Here is an 18694-nt window from a genome sequence, read left to right as displayed (position 1 = left end):
CTTTCTAATGGAGACTCTGCCCTCCAACAGTGTGGCATTCTGTGCTTTGGTGGCAGGTTGAGACAGGGACCTGCATCCTCAAAACTACCCTGCCTAAGGCCATCCAGGGAATTTCCCATTTAATGCCATTTCCTCAACTCCACTGTCCTGTCTTCCTGAGAAAGATCAAGATCTTCAAGCTAGAAACATTGCCACTCATATGTGAGTTGCAGGGGGAGAGGGGTGAAGGGAAATTATGACTTTTAAAACTTCCCCAGCATTTCCTGTATCTCCTTAAGAATTTTCTTGTATCTAAAACCAAAAAAAAAAAAAGATTATTTAAAAAATCATGTCTTGGGATAAACCAATGTCTTATACCTGTTCAACTGTTCAACTTGATCATGACCAAACCAAAATCCCCCAACCAAGGCACATTTTCTTTTGTTGTAAACAGAACCAAATCCCATAATGGCTTGAAGAAGTCTACTGCCCTTGTGTTTTAATGAATTTACTTCCTTAAAAATTTGTATTTGGCCTGTTTACCAGTAATTTCAAGCTAAACAGAATGTGTACTTTGAAAATACTTTACACATGCTAAGAGTGTGAAAGCTTTCATTTTCATACATGCAAACCGGCATCTTACAGCAAAAAAACCCAACCAAACCCAGAATTTTATTAGCTGCATTTTGAGCTATAGAAGCATTAACAAAGAAAGACAGACTACCACAAAAGGTGAACTACAACATCGCTCACCTGAAAGTCTTTTGTAAGGCTTGTTACTGCTTTTTGTGCCATTTTGATGTTTCTTGTCTATTGATGGAGCTACAATTCCTTTGCCGTTCAGAATCTTTTCTGGCGATGGTGGCACTGACTTGGATGTCAAACCAGATTTAACCAAAGTTGGAGCAGTTATGCTGGATGAAGAAGCTGAGGAGGAGGTGATGGTGGTAGTGGTTGCAGAATTCATTTTAACATTGGCACCATCTGCCTTCACTAGGTTAGGAATTTTCTCTAGACTGACTACTGGAACAGGAACACTGCAAGATCAAAGAAAAATATTCAAGTGGTATTTTCCGTATCAAATATTTACGGTTACTTAATCCCCTTCCACAGACACAAAAATTTTGATGCAAGTGACATAGTGTGTTAAGACCAGGCTAAAATTAAATACTTGGTACCAGTATTGACTATTTTTGTTCAATCAGGTGTTTACAAAGTCAGGCATCTGTAAATCCTGGCAATGTAGAGAATTATGAAAATGAACCTTTGTATTTTTTTTAAGATCCAATCTCCTACTATTCATAAGCAAAATCAGTATTTGGTACTAAGCAAAACATAGCCCTTACAAATATGGTCTCATGCCTTTAACACAAGCACATACCAGATATGTGTATGGTGTACTAAACTCACCATGATAATGAAGCAGTTTGCTAATAATATTTTTAAACAAACACAAAAATAGTTAATTTGCTCAGATGTGTCTGAATGACATATAAGTACTGGAAACAAGGACAAAAGAGATTCTAAGCACAGAAATCTTCACAGCTGACCCTTTAAAAGTATTAAAATCTTTGATGACTTGAGCATTACTACAGTGTATTTTAATAAAATCTTAGAGACTTAAAAATAAAAATTCTCAATATAATTATTAAGTTGTAATTATTATAAATTAGTTGGCTCTTTTCAGAGTAAAGTTTGCAGTAACTAACTTCCTCTAACTTAACTACCACCACTGCATATTTGTGACACTAACAAATGCTACCGTCTCAATTTGGCAGCAAAAAAGATTGAGACAAGTGATTTTCAACAAGTCGCAATGGCATTTTAACATTTCTGGGTTCTATCTGCATGGCAATTGCATGAAGAAATATCCAATGATAGCTTTTTATCTACTCAACAGCTCCAAAACTGGATGTCTTGTGAGTACCAGTGAATATATAAATTATATACCCCTCCCTACTGAAACAAACCCAAATAAAAAATATTACATAATACATGTATGGTTAGGGACTTCTCCCCATTCACAACTCACACATAATTTCAGTCTTTTGTGTCTGAAAAATGGCACCTTTGCTGCGCTTTTCTACAGAAGGAATGTTTAACAGGTGTGGAGTTTTCATAATCAGAAAAAGATGACTTTGAGATGGCATTCTCCATAGGACACACTTTGGAAACATCAAGCAGGGTCCAAAATAACTCAAGTCTTGACTTTCCTGGGCTCCTACAAACCTCTGTTTCTCTGTAGCTGCTGAAGATGATAAACCTTATTCTAAGGGTATTTTAGCATAGGAAAATGTACAAATTTTGATAGAAACAGTAAGTATACACAACTACAAAGAAGATTCAGACACCAAGACATTTTCTGGAGGTGGAATTAAATTATATAAAACTTCTATCACCTGTGATACCATAAACATAGCAGTCAGTTACTCAGATATAGAGGCAGTAAAGTGTAGAGCAGTGGCCAGTAACTAAGCAAAAAATGTACTTTGCTCACAAAATCAGAACTGCGTTAAGTATTTCAATGAATGCAAACATGTAGCTATGAAAGGGAGGATTTGATCCTCTCCTTTTTTAAACTGCTTTGAATTTATTAAGTTAAATGGCAGGCAAAAATTGTAACATCTCAGCATAGGAATTATTGGTTTTGTCTTTAAACAGATGGCAATTACATTTTCTGAAAATAGGAGAATTTTATTCTAAATTAAGTAGTTCTACTATACATAAACTATACAAAAACATATGAACAAACACTCATGCCCAGTTTCTAAGATCAATCTTAATTCAAAATGCTGATACACAATGAAAAAATCAAGTGTATTATCTGGTCTAGTAGTGAAATAGGGTTAATAAAAACGAACAGGGTTTCTCTGTTTTGCAGTGTTCAGAATCTCAAATTATAGGGCATGTATGGATGGATTACTGTGATAATGAAAAATGCCCAGGGGAGTGAACCTTTTTGCTTCATTTTGTTACAGATCAACAAGTCAACCTTCATTATGCATTTCATTGTAGTGTAGAAGAAAATAGAAAAACACTCCAGTATTTGTGGACACACACATTCTATAGGACTCCTGGCACTCTATAGTAAATTATTTATGATTTCAGAAGCTACAGATGATAATTTCTATCTCTCTTTTGCTGCATTCAGCAGTGATGGTTTCTAGTTTAATCTTAGCATAAAACATAAAGATGAATTTAAAACCAAATGTCAAATTGGAAGGTGCACAGGACCAGGGACTATAGTCAACTACTAAGGTCTAAAAAAGTAAACAAATCACCAATGTTTGTATCTATATCTCATGGTTAGAAAGAATTCTTTTCCCAAGCAAAGTTTTTTTCAGTAAAAATTGAGGATTCATTTTAAAAGTTTGTTAGAAAAATAAAAATCAGGTTTTTAGTCTTATTTACTACATTTAAAAAGGTATTTTTGAACAAAAAGCTTGTTTAGATGTTTTTAAAGACAGCTGTTGAAAGGGAAAATTAGAAAAACAACATGCAACAAACATAAAAAGTGAGGAAAAAAATCTGTATTCACTACAGACAAGTTTACTTTTTTTGACACAAGAAACTCTAATAAGAATAGCAGTATCTACCTAAAAGACAATGAAACAGTTACCACCAAAGCAAACATATCAGAAACATTCCTTATTTCTTCTGTACTAAGAAGGAAATAGGATACCTCCCTCCAGTCAGATAAAAATGCTTTTTGATTCTTTCAGTAAGTGCAAAGTGCCAGCCGAAAAATAATGATTGCTTTTTTTCTTTTTACATAAGGGAATCTGCATAATGTGGCCATGGGTTCCAAAAGAATTGGAGAGATATTGGGTCTCAGCATATTAATTTCTTATTGAATCTTGGAATCTTGGAGAAGGTAGCTGAGTGCTGTTCTTGCATCCATGCTGAAAACCCACACTGAAGTGTCTCGGAAGAAATAATGGAAAAGCTAATAAAAATAAACCGATAAACAATAAGTTGACATGGTTTTGCTGAGAATCACATCCTGGCAAAGAAATATGGTTTCACTTTTTGATGAGATTACCAATTTAGCTGACAAACATAACTATGAAAATGTTCCAGTTTTTGAAAGGCGTTATAAAACACAAATAAGAACAATTTAAGAAGAACAAATTCAAACCCAGTTTTTCTGAGATTTATGATTCATTACTAGCGGCATTTTTAGCCATCATTATCAAGTTTGACATGAATGAAAACTTCAGCGGGCTTGAGAAATAAAGATAAGATTACTGGTGATAACATTTGCTGATGGAATCAGGATTGAGGGGAATTAAATAATGAAGAGAGTTATAAAAAGCAGTATGGAGTATTTGGTAAAGTTCATTAACTCAAAGAGACATTTTAATACAATGGAATGTAAAGTTACACATGAAATAACAAGCTGCTCAGTCTGCAGTGAAATACAGGGAAACAACACACTGGAAAATAGTGACAAAAATACTTAGGGGTCACAGTGAATAAGCAATATGAGGTTTTATTGTATTGTTGTACTTAAAACAAAAAAGGGATATGGGAGGTAAGAAATAGTTTTCCCACATCCCTGTTTATACTGATATTGGAATATGGCTTCCAGTGTTGCTGACCAGTGGTACAATGCCAATGTTGATGAATTAGAAGGGAACCAGAAAAAGGCTCAAAAATGAGGGCTACACAAAGTGCATGATCATGACAGGCTTTAGAAGCTGATTCTCTTTTTCAAATAAGGTAACATTTCCCTCTGTTTTTTCATGCTTTGTCAGGCAGTTGGACTAAATGATCATTGAAGGTCCCTTTCAGCAAGCAAGAAAAATTATTGTAGTATGTCACAACACTTCTCATACCTGCAGCTCCTTTTACTTCCTTTCTCCTGGCCTTTAAAAATTATTTCTCCTTTCTGTTATGCAATTTTTCAGGGTTTATGTTTTGATCATTTGTTTTAATTCTAAAAGCTCAGCCTCTAGTTCAACTCTTCAAATTTGTGAGAAAAGAAATTCACAAACATTGAAAAACATAAAACATTGCTCTATTCTGCATTGCTGGGATTGCTTCTACAATGTACAAAGTGTTTGTGATTTAATGTCAGATTAAATGGTCCAAGTTAACTCTGCTGAGTTTTGCTTCCATGCTGCAGTAGGAATATCCTTAAGTCATGACTATCTTCTCTTTCTCAGTCTCAGTATGAAAAATGGTATTTTTTAACACAAAGAAATAAAGACCAAGAGATAATTAAGAAATACTTTGAGAAGTGACAATATAAATTTTAAAGGATTGCCCACAGGTATACCTTTGGGATCCTTTTTCTGTTTACAGAAAGAGTCAGTTTTTTCTGTGTTGATGAAAACCACATCATTTCCATCTCATTTTTTTCATTTTCAGAACTTCTGGCAGGCTAAACTTTGTGGAGGGTGGCCAAGGAGACCTGCTTCATCTGGTATCTCAGGGCTAGCTTGCTTCAACACTTTACTCTAATTTTATATTGCCTTAGGATTACGGATAGGTGGAAATGAACATCCTGTAGCATCACAGCACCTAAATCCTCCATGGCAGCACCCAGAAGTGTGCTAGGGCACAACAAGCGAAGCAGCATCCTTCAGGCAGGTCAGCAATGAGGAAGAGAGCTCCTGGCTGCAGGAGTGCTTTTTATAAAGGGTAAGCATCTGAGCTATGTTTACTAATTATGATCATTTGTTCATTATTATTGTTACTACTACTAATTGTTTTTCTCCCCATTTTCTACCCTTCTGCTATACCCTTACCACCCTGACTGCAAACTACAAAAAATGATGGTTTGCATTTATCTTGTGCACAGTGCAGTGGTGCTCCAGCTCTGCTCCATCTTTAAGCACTGCTGTATTAATAGCAACGATGGTAGAGATACAGGGGAAAAAATCAGAACTGACAGATATTTCTGGATGATGTATTCACAGTAATACTTTATATTCCAACTACAATAAGGGAAGTATTAAAACAGCAGCTAAAAAATGAAACAGTTCCAGATCTCTTTTATCTGATCATCCCAATCACGATTTTTAAAGCATTAGCCATGGAGCAACCTGAATCCTTGTAGCACATCTTAGAACAACACAGGACATGAACAAGAGAAAGAGTTACTTGGTCAATGGCTAAGATGGTGCCTCAACCAAAACTATAACAAATTTAACAGAAGCTGGATCTATATGAAGGCAGGCACAGCAACAGATAGATCTACCGGGCTTTGCTGTTGCAGAGGCCATTCCGAAAATTCTAATTGCAACAACTAAAATTTAAAGGAGATGCTGTACGAAAGAATCAGGCAAACCTAACAAAGGTTGCTCCAGGTCTGAAAAGCAATCATTAAAGTGATATAATTCCTGAAATAAGCTAATTTGACAATTGTCTGGAAGAACCTATGTCAAATAAATGCTTGGTATGAGATTACAATGTAACAGACAAAAGCATTGAAGAACTGGAAGCTTCTGAGGATGATAAACCACAACACACTTGGATACACCATGAATACTATTTGCATTTTTGAGACAAATGTTTCTGTGTCAATTGAGAATTTCTTTCTAAAAGATAAGACAGGAAATTCTATGGCTTGTACAGGCAGCTGAATGGAAGACAGAATCTTAAAAAATAATAAATTTCATGAATAATTTCACGTTAAATCAGATCCGCTGAATATTTGCTAAGATTCTAAATAAATATTATAATCCTCTGGAATTGGAACAAACACTTTCTCCTGTAACAGCTGTCAGCTCTCTATAACCTGTGATAATTATCAGACAGATTTTATTCTTTAACAAGCCATGTAATCTAAGGCACTTAACACTATATTTTGCAAGACAATTTCATTGATCTTCACTTCAGATTGTTTGTGATTTGCTATGTGGTAATTACAGTATCTTTAACTACTACATGCCTCATTTTTCCCCAAAAACAAACCAAAACTGCAGTACTATCTCCCAGCAGGGCTGCAAGAATTAGGCAATTCTTGGGTACAACTACTGTCATATTCATTGCCAAACAAGCAACAGAGCAATACAACACTTTTAAATGGTTAAATCTACCTTGTTAATCATCAGTAAATATTTAGGATGTTCCCAATAGAGGGAAAAGGGATTGGTGGAAATGCTCAGTTATTTTGTTCCCTTCCAGCTTTTACTGACTGCCAGAATGCCATCTGTTGCCAGAACGGAAGATATTGTTTATAGATTCAGTTAGTCTGCTGAAATGTGGATATGTAAGTTGCTGTCTGTAACAGGAGGAGAAATAGGTTTATAGTCAATACTGTTAATACTCTGAAGTTCTTTCTGATTTTCTTTTAATTAGACTTATAAAAGAATCCTCTTTTATAAAATCTATTAAATTGTATAAAATTCCCCTCCAACATTCAGAAAAAAAGTCACTATTCAGTCAATAATATTTGGTTTCAAGTAGTAAATGAGGCACTTACAGATGAGACAGAGGCTATTCTGCTATTCTAGTTAATGTGTGAGTGCATAGTCTAAACAATCAGATTTTCTATTTTCAGAATTTTATACCATAATTTCCCACAATGCTCATCATGCTTAAAAAGATGGTGGGTTCAGATTTATAGGAAGAATATATTTTGATCAAGTTTGTTCCAGTGCAAGGTAAATTCTACAGCTAGGCAGAGGCTGTTGTCTTTGAAATCATGCCAACTTGTGTACGTATCAGGCAGAAAGCATGAGCCATTCCTTTAACATAATTTGAGTTTATTCTTTGTCTCATGAGTGAATGGTTTGCATTAAATGGTTTACTGTTTTAAGGCAGTTGTGTCCAGGAACACTACCTTAAATCATGACCCTCTTATGCTAGATATGACATATAAAAGGGAAGGATCTGTATAAAGTAAGTAGATAAATCTTAAGAAAAAGGAAGTCTCACTATCTCAAATTTACAGACAGAGAACTGAAGCTGAAGAGACCAAGGCATAACAGAACCAGGAACTCAACCCAGATCTCAAGTCACCAACCTAATGGCCTAATCTCAAAGCATCTTTCCTGCAGATAATAAAGACAAAACGGTTTCTTAAGGGATAAAATAGTGACCCAGTTCTGCTGTCATTTATATTTTTGCAACTCTGCTGCTATCATCACAGTCACGGGAGGATGGGCACGGCAGTCTCGGAGCCTGTATGTGTATATATATCACAGTACATGATGTAAGACACCCCAAAATAGTGATTTTTGCAGCCAGAATTTTCTTGTCATAAGGCACCAAACATTATCAAAATACAGAATGAACTCCAACAGCAGCTGCTATTGACGATAATTGACTATAACCAGTAAGTTTTCATGAACATCAACTAAGCCAACATTAAGAACTCAGCAAAAATTATCCTGTTAAACTGTTTAAAAGCATCAGTTCTAAGGGCTGATAGTGTAATGGAAGATGGACCTTAAAGATAGCAAACTGGGTCAACACCTCACTTGCTATATGCATCTTACAAAAACGCATTTGATGGAACATTGAAAAAGTAATCCAGTCCTTCTTGCTCTTCCTAGATATAATTTTTTTCTTCATTTAAAAATATCCCAGTTTCCTCCCTTAGAAGTACAGAGGCTTAAAATGTAAACTCAGGTAAAATGAGAATATGGATTTTTTTGATGATTCTGATATATACATAGAGATACTTTGAACACCAACATCTTTGGCAACTATTATTTTGGTACTTACCATGGTTTATCCCGTGACACTTTTGAAGGAAAGACTGTGTGCTGTTTGCTACTGGAGGTAAGTAGATTGTCTTTGGGCGTTTTGAATGGCTTTGAGTTGCTGCTGACAGGGTTATGGCCGCTGATACAGGATTTCGGTTTCATCTGTACTAGGGATGTCCTGGAATTACAGGCTGGAGAAGCTGGAGAAGGGGAAGGTTTACACATTGAACCGTGTCTTCGTTCTGTAACAGAAAATGAATCAATTTTACAACATGTCATAGGCTAAAATTAAAAATATAAGTCAGGAAAGAGGAAATTGTTCTTCTCTATGCTAGTTACAATGATTTTCATCACTCCAAAGAACACCAGTTCATTACTGTTGTGAATGTAATCAAGCCAAATGATAATTAGAGAAAATCAGTTCCATGAAGTGCTCTGAAAAAAGTGTAAAAAATAGTAAAATAAATGGCAATAATCTACCAGAAAATCTGTGTGAGGTGCACTTGGTGTCCCAGCTCCTTCATGCCAAGAAGAAAGAAGAGTATGTAACAGCTAAGACAACTCAGTAAAATGCTCTGTGACAGACATGAGATTGCTCCTATAATGGTTCAAGATGAATTCATGTGACCTGGTTATTGGGCAGTTTTCTTTATGACTATCTTGTTCCAATTTTAATGAGAAACTATAAGGAAAACAACAGGAAGACTGAAAAGTAGCAAAAGGTCTACTGTTCCCGGCCCTTCCAGAGAGGTGGGCTCTGCCTTGTTCACTTGGTTATCTCCAAGCACCATTCAAGGTAAAAGGGTTTTTTTCCCACACAGAGCAAATGGCACGTGCAAAAAAAACCCCAGGAAGTTTATGTCTCAGTAACAAACGCGGCATCCGGAGGTCAGCACTGCTCTCGCTCGCACCAGAGACCTCTCAAGCACTGCAAAAAAGCAAGGCCTGGGTGACCCCACACAAGACAGACAGGCCTCTGCGAAATTGGTTTGGTTTGGTTGGTATTATTATTTTTTAAAATATAAATGTCCTATCACTCATATTGTTAAGTAGAAAGACTGTTTTGGCCATTCTTTACAAATCATATCTTTCTCCAGAGTAGAAGTGCCAATGCTTGGCCAACCGGCTGCATCAGTGTGCAGCAAGCAACAGGCTTGTGCTGAGAACTTCAACACAACTACAAAATACTACAAGAAACAGGAGCTGACTTTTGCTATAAGATTTTTGAGGGTTTCTATAGGTCTTGAACAGTCCTGTCAGCCCTATTTGTGAAGCACCCTTTCCCCAGCCTGCTGACCCTGCAGCGAGCCAGCCCTGGTGCTCCCTAGCCAAAGGCAGCAGCGGGCAGCGTAGACGGGCTGGGGGAAGAGGAATTTTCCAGTCAGCAGGGCCTGGCTCTTTGGCACTGACTCCAGCTTGCTGGTGCCCAAACACCAAGAGCCTCCATAGCAGGCATCAGCCAGGTACCCCCACAACCAACACGGTAACCAAATGCAGCAAGCAGAATGAAATCGTAGACCGAGAACTTCAGACAAGCTGGAGTCTCTCGTTCAACATGCAGCCATTTTTCCTCGTCTAAAGCCTTCAGCACTTGAAGAATCCAAGTGGGTGCGCTACTCTTTGAGCTTGAACAGCATCACCCAGTCAGCCAAGAGCAGGTTAAGGAAGCACCAGTGACCTGCTAATACATGGGAAGGTTTTGTATTTGCATCACCAACCCTGCACTTGCAAGTTTGATATTTCAAGGACAACTAAGAAAAATTTTCCCACAGAGAATGAAAACACGACAATATGTCTGGTATCCTCACAAGTAAAAACTTGCCAGTAGCAGAAGGATTCATCCATGATTAACTTGCAATAGGCAAATACCTCAAGAACAAAGAGAAATGCTTAAAAAAAAGAATATTCCCAACTGTTTCTGTTAGATCTCCAATGACTAAACAGAGACTTTTTCTATTTAAGATCAAGCACTTCCATATCTTCACATTCACAGCTTTAATTACCAATGCTGAAATTCCCTCCAGATTCTCCTGCAGCTGATGAACAAAACAGTGTCAATTTTTTTCAAATACAAAAGTATCTCTCCTCACTCCCAAAATGTCCCCTTATCATTTGTCAGTTTCCACCCCACCACACACTTCATTGTGCAGTCCCTGCCTTTAAAAGTCCTTCGCAGGACGCATTCATTTCACCTCACATTTGTGGTAACACCTGTGTAAGCTACACATCTGATTCTAAAATGCACAGTTCCATTCACAGACTATTTATTTTATTAAATAATAGTTACTGTTTCAAGATTTACCAATCTTCTCAGCAACTATTCAATCAATTTTAAGTGATTAATTTGCAACTTTCCCATTAATTACTTGAGGACTGATGAAAAGGAACTGCTATGCAACCAGCAAAATCAAGCCATATATAAAGTTAAACTTGGGAGAAAACATGATTTCCACACACATATTATATAAACTTAGGATTAATTACTCCAATTTTCACCACAGTTACTGGTTTTCTCAAGCCTGACTGCCTTCCAGTAAACTGTGTCATCAATAACAGCCCTATGGATAAGTTTGGAAATGAAATATATTACTCTGTTATTAAAATTCATCTTCTGGAAAGATGAACATTCAAGATACTGATTATCTAAATTTATATTTTAAAGTCATCTAAGTATCACATGCCATAGCAAGCTATTTTCTAACAGTCTTTTTGTACTGGATTTTTAGTCAAGCTATATGTTTGGTGCTTTTCCCTAGGCAACTTTCTCAATTTATTAGCTCCCAAGAGCAAACCGGTACATTAACCTTGGATTTTTTACTCTAATATAGAATATGGTGGAAGAGGCACTGTTGTAATATGACACTATAATAAAGTGCATCCCACTACTTTAAGCAGATGTTTACTTAAAAGATAGGGAAGGAAAAAATTACTTATTTTAGCAGAGTGTGTCAGATTGGTGGTCATTCCTGAGATCAGAACCAACTGCTATAATTAGCATTTCCTTCTACTTCTCCTCTTCCCCAAAACATGGCTACATGTTTGAGCTGGGCAAGCATGGTTGCAAGAGGCTATATTTGACAAAGGTATGAATTCTCAGACAAATCTTGATGGTGAGGGCATAAATTTTAACTAAATATTAGTATATTCCTTCTCAAGAACTATCAAGTTGCCACTCACTTCTTCCTTCCTTACAATGTATGTGGTAGCGAATCACCCTTAGATGCTGGTAATACATTTCAGAGAAGTAATGGGAATATATGACAAAAGAAGAACACCATCAGCTGTCAGAATCAACTGCTTATACCAGGGTGGTGGTGGATCCTCTATCAAACTGACTTTTGTGGTCACATCTGTTTTTAAAATTTCTCACTAATTTGTCTGCTCCTATTTTACATATATACAAGGAATGACACACAATGTACAAATCTGCTATTATACAGCCTATGCAATAAATTAATGTGTGAATAATCAAATATTAAATATTTGATTAATCAAATATTAAATAATAAATATTCACATACTAGCATATCCAGGAGATAATCAGTTATCTGTGTAACAGTTTCTATGCTCATTTGCAGTTCATATGTAGACAGACTAGAGCTAGTTGAGGAGGTAAACTCGTATTCACGCTGCTGTGGACATGGCTGTCCCTGTTCACATACACCAGTGACACAGGCAGTGGACATGGATGAAACTAAAGAAGAATGAAAGTTTTTGCCCCTAGAAATGATAAAACACTGCAAGGCAACTAAAGAACCAGTAAGTATCACTGATAAGATACTAACCTAAATTCTGCACACTTTTCAGCAATGCTATGAATGTGTGCTCCAGCTTAAAATACAACTTTTCGAATTCATTTAAATACTTCTAAATGGATGCTTACATTCCCCATAAATAACAGCACATATTCTGTTTTGTTTCTAAATACCAGGTGCTGTCAAATCCAAGAGCAGAAGAGCACAATCAAAGTTACAATCCTCTTTACCACATTAATCCTTCTGCAACCTCTCAGCTGTCTCAGCACAGCCACTGTAGGCAAGTGACAAGCAACATCTGACTTATCCTGTCAAACAGTTAACGTATTAATGGCATTAATCTCGGAGGAAAGTTTAACACTCTCACTGAATTATTTCACTTTCTATAGAATCAATTTCAGATCAATATCTGTTATTTTTTCTATTTAGTGGCAAGAGTCTAAAAGCCCAGCGCTACATTCTAATGTGCATTGCAAACTCTGCATCAGTGGCATTGCAAATGATCCTTAACTATTCCAGGAGATTCTCCATGTCCTATGGAAACATGGATATAGTCCAACTTTCTCAGCCAAATCTGAATTGTTTGTAGATGTGAAGTCCTTATGTTGTTAGAGACCTAACAGTCCCTGAATCTCCAGAGCTTCTCTCCTATGCCCTGGTACTCCATTTTTAATCCTCCTTCCTGCATCCTGCACAATACAACCCCCTACCTTTCCCTGCTGCAGCTGCCAAAGTCCTCCAGGTCTGCCTTTAAATCTGTAATTCCACTGGATCCTCTCTGATGGGTCACCAGGGAGTACTAGCAGCTGTTTTGCAGGAAACGCCACATCTCCTTCTAATCATAAGCAAAAAAAGCAAAGCAAGAGAGGGGCAACATGAGCTCCAGAGCCACAAGCACAGTGTGTGGGAAAATGAGGCAAAACCACATTCTGAGTAGAAAGTCTCTTTTCAGATTTTTGCCTCGACTCTTTCACACAAGATCAAACACTCACTTAGCTCACAGCAAACCTTACAATGACACTACAGCAAGTATGTTGCCAGTAAAATATGTCAAACATAGTAGTTTCCTACCAAAAAAGATCTTTATGTGATCCTGAAACTGCAGATATCTCTAATTTGGACTAGAAACAAAACCCCATTTCTTAGTATATCCCACCCACATCCACATTCTCACCCAACATGTGCTACTCAAAATTGATCAAGTGAACGGTTTTTGCCCAGTTAGTGTCTTCTCCATCAATATGACAGACAATCGTGGAGGAAAAAAAGTAATGATATAGTTTGAGCATAGAGAAAGAGATGCTTTTCGTCTTTCAGTGTTTTTTTTTTTTTTCAGATAGTTGAAACAAAACAAGAAAAAAACCCCTTAATGTTGTCTGAAGACAGATACTAAAACTTTGTCAGCACGAGTCATTTTGAAACATTACTCTTGTTTAGCATGATCTGACTTCCTGTGTACAAGAGGCCTAAAGCAAAAGCCAATTTTAGGTTGACCCATGAATAACTCAGAGACCCTGTGTTATGGATTATAGTTTGGTATTATACTTGGTAAAAAGAAACAAAATATAATTGCTAAAACTCAGAAAGGTAAGAAAGTTATTTGCTGCTAGTAAACATTTATAGAATAATAAAACTCCTTTTTAAGCTTGCATTCATCACAACACTTGAGTTCACAGCCCTTTTACTTAAAATAGCATAAAGTAACTGATCCAACTGCCCTTAACACAATATGAATACTGTTACTCCCCATTTACAATATTTAAGCAGATGGTAATGAAATTTAGTATCTCATAGTCTTGTTGATGAATATGTTACTCATGGTAACTCATACACCATCTATGCATAAATTACAGTTTTTCTATTTACATTATATCCTGAGGTGCTTTGTTGCACAGCCCTTCACTGTGTAAAGTTGAGCAATGTATACTTACAATTTCAATAAACAGTAAATGAAACCTACCACCTTGTACTGATCCCAGTTCAAAGTTTGCAAATGTACTTGGCATTAATCCTAATAAAACCAAAAACAGAAAAAAACCCCACACATGCCCGAAAAGCAACAGCCAGCAACCAGAAAATGAACAACCTAGACTCTTGCAGAAATGTGTCATTTTGCAGGAACTGGCAGCTGGTTCATAACAAGAATTCATAAACACCTTGTAAGCACTTTCATTTTGCAGCCACGGTCTGAAAAAACACTAGCAAAACCCGGTACGTGAGGTTAAACAAAAATAAAATTGGATTTGAAGTTAGCAAACTACAGCATAATGTTGCTAGATTGAAGGATAACATTACCAGCTTTTTTGACAAAACACTATTCCAAGTCCAGCTGAAAAAGTTTGGAAATAATATCCGCAAACTGTTCCACCCTTCTTGCACTGCGCACTGGAAAGGAAACAGCACAGTCGGTTTCATTTTGATACTTCTTGTAAACTGACAAAGGAAATAAACTGCCAGCTCCAACCCCCCAACTGATCCGCTGCACAAAACACTGCTCAACAATCACAAGCTTCATTCCAGGTCAAATGACATAATTGGGAAATTATCAAGTGCTAAAATAACCACCGTTCTGCTGGTGTTTATTTACAATAAACACAAGCTTCGCTTTCTGACAGAAACCCACTAAAACGATTCTCCATTTCACAAAGTCTACAAGTGAGTAGGATCAGCAAAATTATGCAAAACATCCTGCTAGAAGAAGAAATGTAAACTGAGCCACTTACAGAGAGGAGCAGGCTGCCAACTTAATCTGATTCTACGACGACTGTAAACATGTACTTTTGGAACGTGAAGCGATTCACATTGCCACAGATGCCGTCAGAGAAACACAGCAACGTGATTAGGTATTCTGCACACGGGGAAAAATCCGGCAGATGACCTGCCGCAGCAAATACCAGATCAGTGCTCGCACACACCAACTGTTTTGACTACAGGCACTTGTTAAGCACCAAGTTTCGGTCCTACCAGTTGGACACCAGAACTGAACCTGTGCCAAGAACAACACGAGCTGAAAACGGCTGCAGGGGATTTTTTTTTCTCTCTCCTTTTTTTTTTTATAATTGTTGATACAACTCAAGTAACTGCAGAAATGAACCAAAGTGCAAAATTAAAAGCAGCAAAACCCGTAAGTGTATATTTAGAGGAAGACACTGAATTTTTACTTCCTTGATCCAGGAAAGAAGAAGAATGTTTTTTTATAACACAGTAGGATGAACCTGATGTTTTCCTGGAAGTTTTTGTATTTCGGGGGATAACCTGGCATTTGTCAGGGTAATTATAAAAGACATGAGAAATAATCCCTAGAATATCACTATTTTACACTAATGTGGCCAAGTATCTTAAAAATGGCAAAATTCCATAAAGAGCCACACACAAGCATTTCCCAGAACACTTTCATTCCTCTTGAGTAAAAAGCATTAAAAGAAAGAAGGGTCAAATGGAACTCCACCATGTCAAAAAATGCTTCAAATAGTGCCATTAATTATCCTAAATGTAAACTGAAGCTTCTGGGTACTTGCCTGCTTCTTTCACAAGGATTTTGAGATATAAGTATGAAGCTCCAAGGTATCACTGAAATATCAGAGAGACAGGAAAACAATAGAAGTGTGAATACCCTGCCCTGGTGACAATGTCAGTCTTCACGTAATTGAGCAGGAAGACCTGGGTTTAACTGTAGTGCCAAGGCCTGTTTCTGCAGCTATAAAAGGGGATATTAATGATTTAGGGTATTATACTTGATAAAAAAAGGAACTGAAGACTTAAGTAGGAATTCATCACTCCTGTAATGACACAATTCCACACGTGTAACCAGCACTTGCCACCTGACATACTGCTACTGCAGAAAAAATTACAGTTTTCTAAGTCGTACATATTTTTCAGCTCAGCAAGGCCAAAAATCCCCAGGCAAAAAAGAAATAACAGAGCAAGTGAATCCTGGCTACACACTTTTTTGAGTGACAGCCTACCAAAGAAAAGCAAGGAAAGCTTATGCACAGAAATTTCATGTTCTGCTGGAGGCATTGCTCAGGTAAGCCCAACATGAAACGAGAGTTTGAGCTAAATAGCACCTCAAACCTTATGTCCAGTGCTTACACAAGGACAGCCCTCACCATCCTTTTGCACCAGCATCTTACTACCCCTGACCAGCATTCCCATCATTTTTGTACTCAGAGGATGGAAATGTATTATCAGCCCTAAACTTAGGTCAGACACATCAGGTGAAATTCTAAAATATTTCTAGCAATCAAGCCACGGTACTCTCAAAGGTAAATACTGCCAACAAATCAGAATTTTGTGGGTGATTTCATATGTGAAGAGAAATCTTTTATTTGGCTAAATGTACATATTTACAAACAACTCACCTATTCATTTATTCAAACACGACTTAAATAATAACACTCGAGATGGTTGCAAAAAAGAGGAAAACTTAACATTGTCATCCTCTCGTGCTTTGTACCATGTAACAGACAAGCTTCCTCAAGCAGATTTTTCACATTCAAGGTCATCTAATGACATATATTTTTATTTATTTACTTATACTTATCAGGTAGAATATTTCACTGTATCTCTATTTCCATCTTTAATTATATTTACATAACAATAACAAAAAAAGAGGTAATTTATGTACATTATTGTTTTAAGAACTAATTGTTTCCCCTCATCTATCATAAACCAGAAAAGTGATACTTCTTTAATGCTTTACTTAACCCAAAAATATATTATGGCATTTCTTTTTACAGATAAGAAAAGATAAGCCATCAAAGTGTGAGAAGGGACTACTGAGCTGGTTCGGAAAAAAACAATGCTGTACTATGACTTCAAGAAAACAGGCTATCCTTTTTAGGTGACATGTTCTTAATCCGGCTTTGTGCAAAACAGGACATCAGATTTTATTCAATATCAAGATCACATATCACTATTTCATTTTATCATTCCTTACAAATAACTTAAAGAGAAACAGTATAGCCCAGAATAATAGATTTGCAGGACTTGCATATAATCTGTTGTTTAAACCTTCTGGCTTTTTCTGTTACTTGGGATCCAAAACCAGCACCCAGTGAATCAATGTATTTCTTAACAAGCTGTTTTCTAAGCACAGAAATAATGGAATTTTTTTTTCTAAAAATATGCAGGTTTGAATGCTAAATTGCTCCATTTCTGTTATCCCGAGCTTCTTTGTCTCCCAGCACCCTCATTGTTTCATCCTGTATCCACAGTTCTTTGTCCCTCTCCCCAAAGAGACAGGATAAGCTCTGTTTGGTCTGCAGGTAGACATGTGCCAGCTGTCAGTATTAGCTGCAAATGTACTACTGCCACATGGAATACTCTTCTCTGGGCCACATTATTAAAGTGTCTCCTCACAGTTGCTGATTTTCACAAGACTGCTGAAACTTCAGATTTTTGAACCAAATTAGCAAAGAGCTAAAAATTCTCAGACAAAATAGATAATAATCACATAAGGTTTATTGCTATTATTATTTTTATTACTAGTAGCATTATTACAATAATTATAATATTTTAGGAAATCCAAGCTAAGATCTATGTATGATTTTTTTTTACTTGCTTTTCTCTGTTTGCAACTCCTCATGGGTGTTCCCAGGCATCAAATTTATTCCCTTGGAACATTCTGACAACTTTTCAAAATCCAGGTAACCATACAGATCTGCCCAACTAAGGACACTATTTTGTTTTGGAAATTGAATAAGCTTACATTTAAGTTTCAATTGGCTTTACAAAAGCAGCATAACTGTCAGTTCAGAGTATTTCCTCATTCCAGACATTCTAGATAAATCAGTTCACTCATCTTTCAGGCATGTTATTTGCCAAAGGTAAGAAAATCTATTATTTAGAATGCTGGATGAATAACAAGTGATAACCCCTTAAAATGCAGCCACTAAAGTGAATGTGCAAAATAAATCCTGAAGAGGTCACTTGTTCGTGTTTCCCTCATTACATATAATAGCTCCTACAAACAAGAAACTAAACTCTAAACCTTCTACAGAAAAAAACTCAAGAGACAACACTGAAAACCATACCCAAATACAAAAGTGGGTTTGTAGGGCATTTTTAATCTGTTCCTCTCCCTTTAAAAAACTCTTTAGTTCTATATTTGCATACAGCTTTTCAGTTCTAAAGTTGGTTTTCATTTTAACTTGCATCACTTATAACTTCTAACTGTGCAAACTAAAGACACTCAGACATAACTGCACATGAATGAAATAAATGCAAATCAACCTCTGAGAGTACAAGGGACAACTGCTTCATATTCTGTCTCTGCATGCACCTCTTGACCATTCATCA

At 36.6% G+C, this 18694-nt stretch overlaps 1 protein-coding gene across 7 annotated transcripts in view; it reads right to left on the bottom strand.

Annotated features, from left to right (window-relative positions):
- Positions 1-18694, bottom strand: part of ATXN7L1 (ataxin 7 like 1) — a 120607-nt gene that overhangs the window by 31248 nt on the left and 70665 nt on the right. For 5 of the 7 annotated variants that reach the window (XM_048301507.1, XM_048301508.1, XM_048301509.1 and 2 more), the window contains 2 exons: positions 8659-8881; positions 733-1016 (listed from right to left, as the gene is read on the bottom strand). In XM_048301507.1, coding sequence (XP_048157464.1) covers positions 733-1016; positions 8659-8881 — 507 coding nt within the window. Of the gene's footprint in view, positions 1-732; positions 1017-8658; positions 8882-14689; positions 14780-15117; positions 15242-18694 lie in introns of those variants that run through there. The other 2 variants (XM_048301510.1, XM_048301511.1) reach the window with 2 other exon arrangements.

The sequence above is a fragment of the Corvus hawaiiensis genome, chromosome 4 (assembly GCF_020740725.1).
Source record: "Corvus hawaiiensis isolate bCorHaw1 chromosome 4, bCorHaw1.pri.cur, whole genome shotgun sequence".
NCBI classification, from domain to species: Eukaryota; Metazoa; Chordata; class Aves; order Passeriformes; family Corvidae; genus Corvus; species Corvus hawaiiensis.
This window is presented reverse-complemented; position numbering and strand designations above follow the sequence as displayed.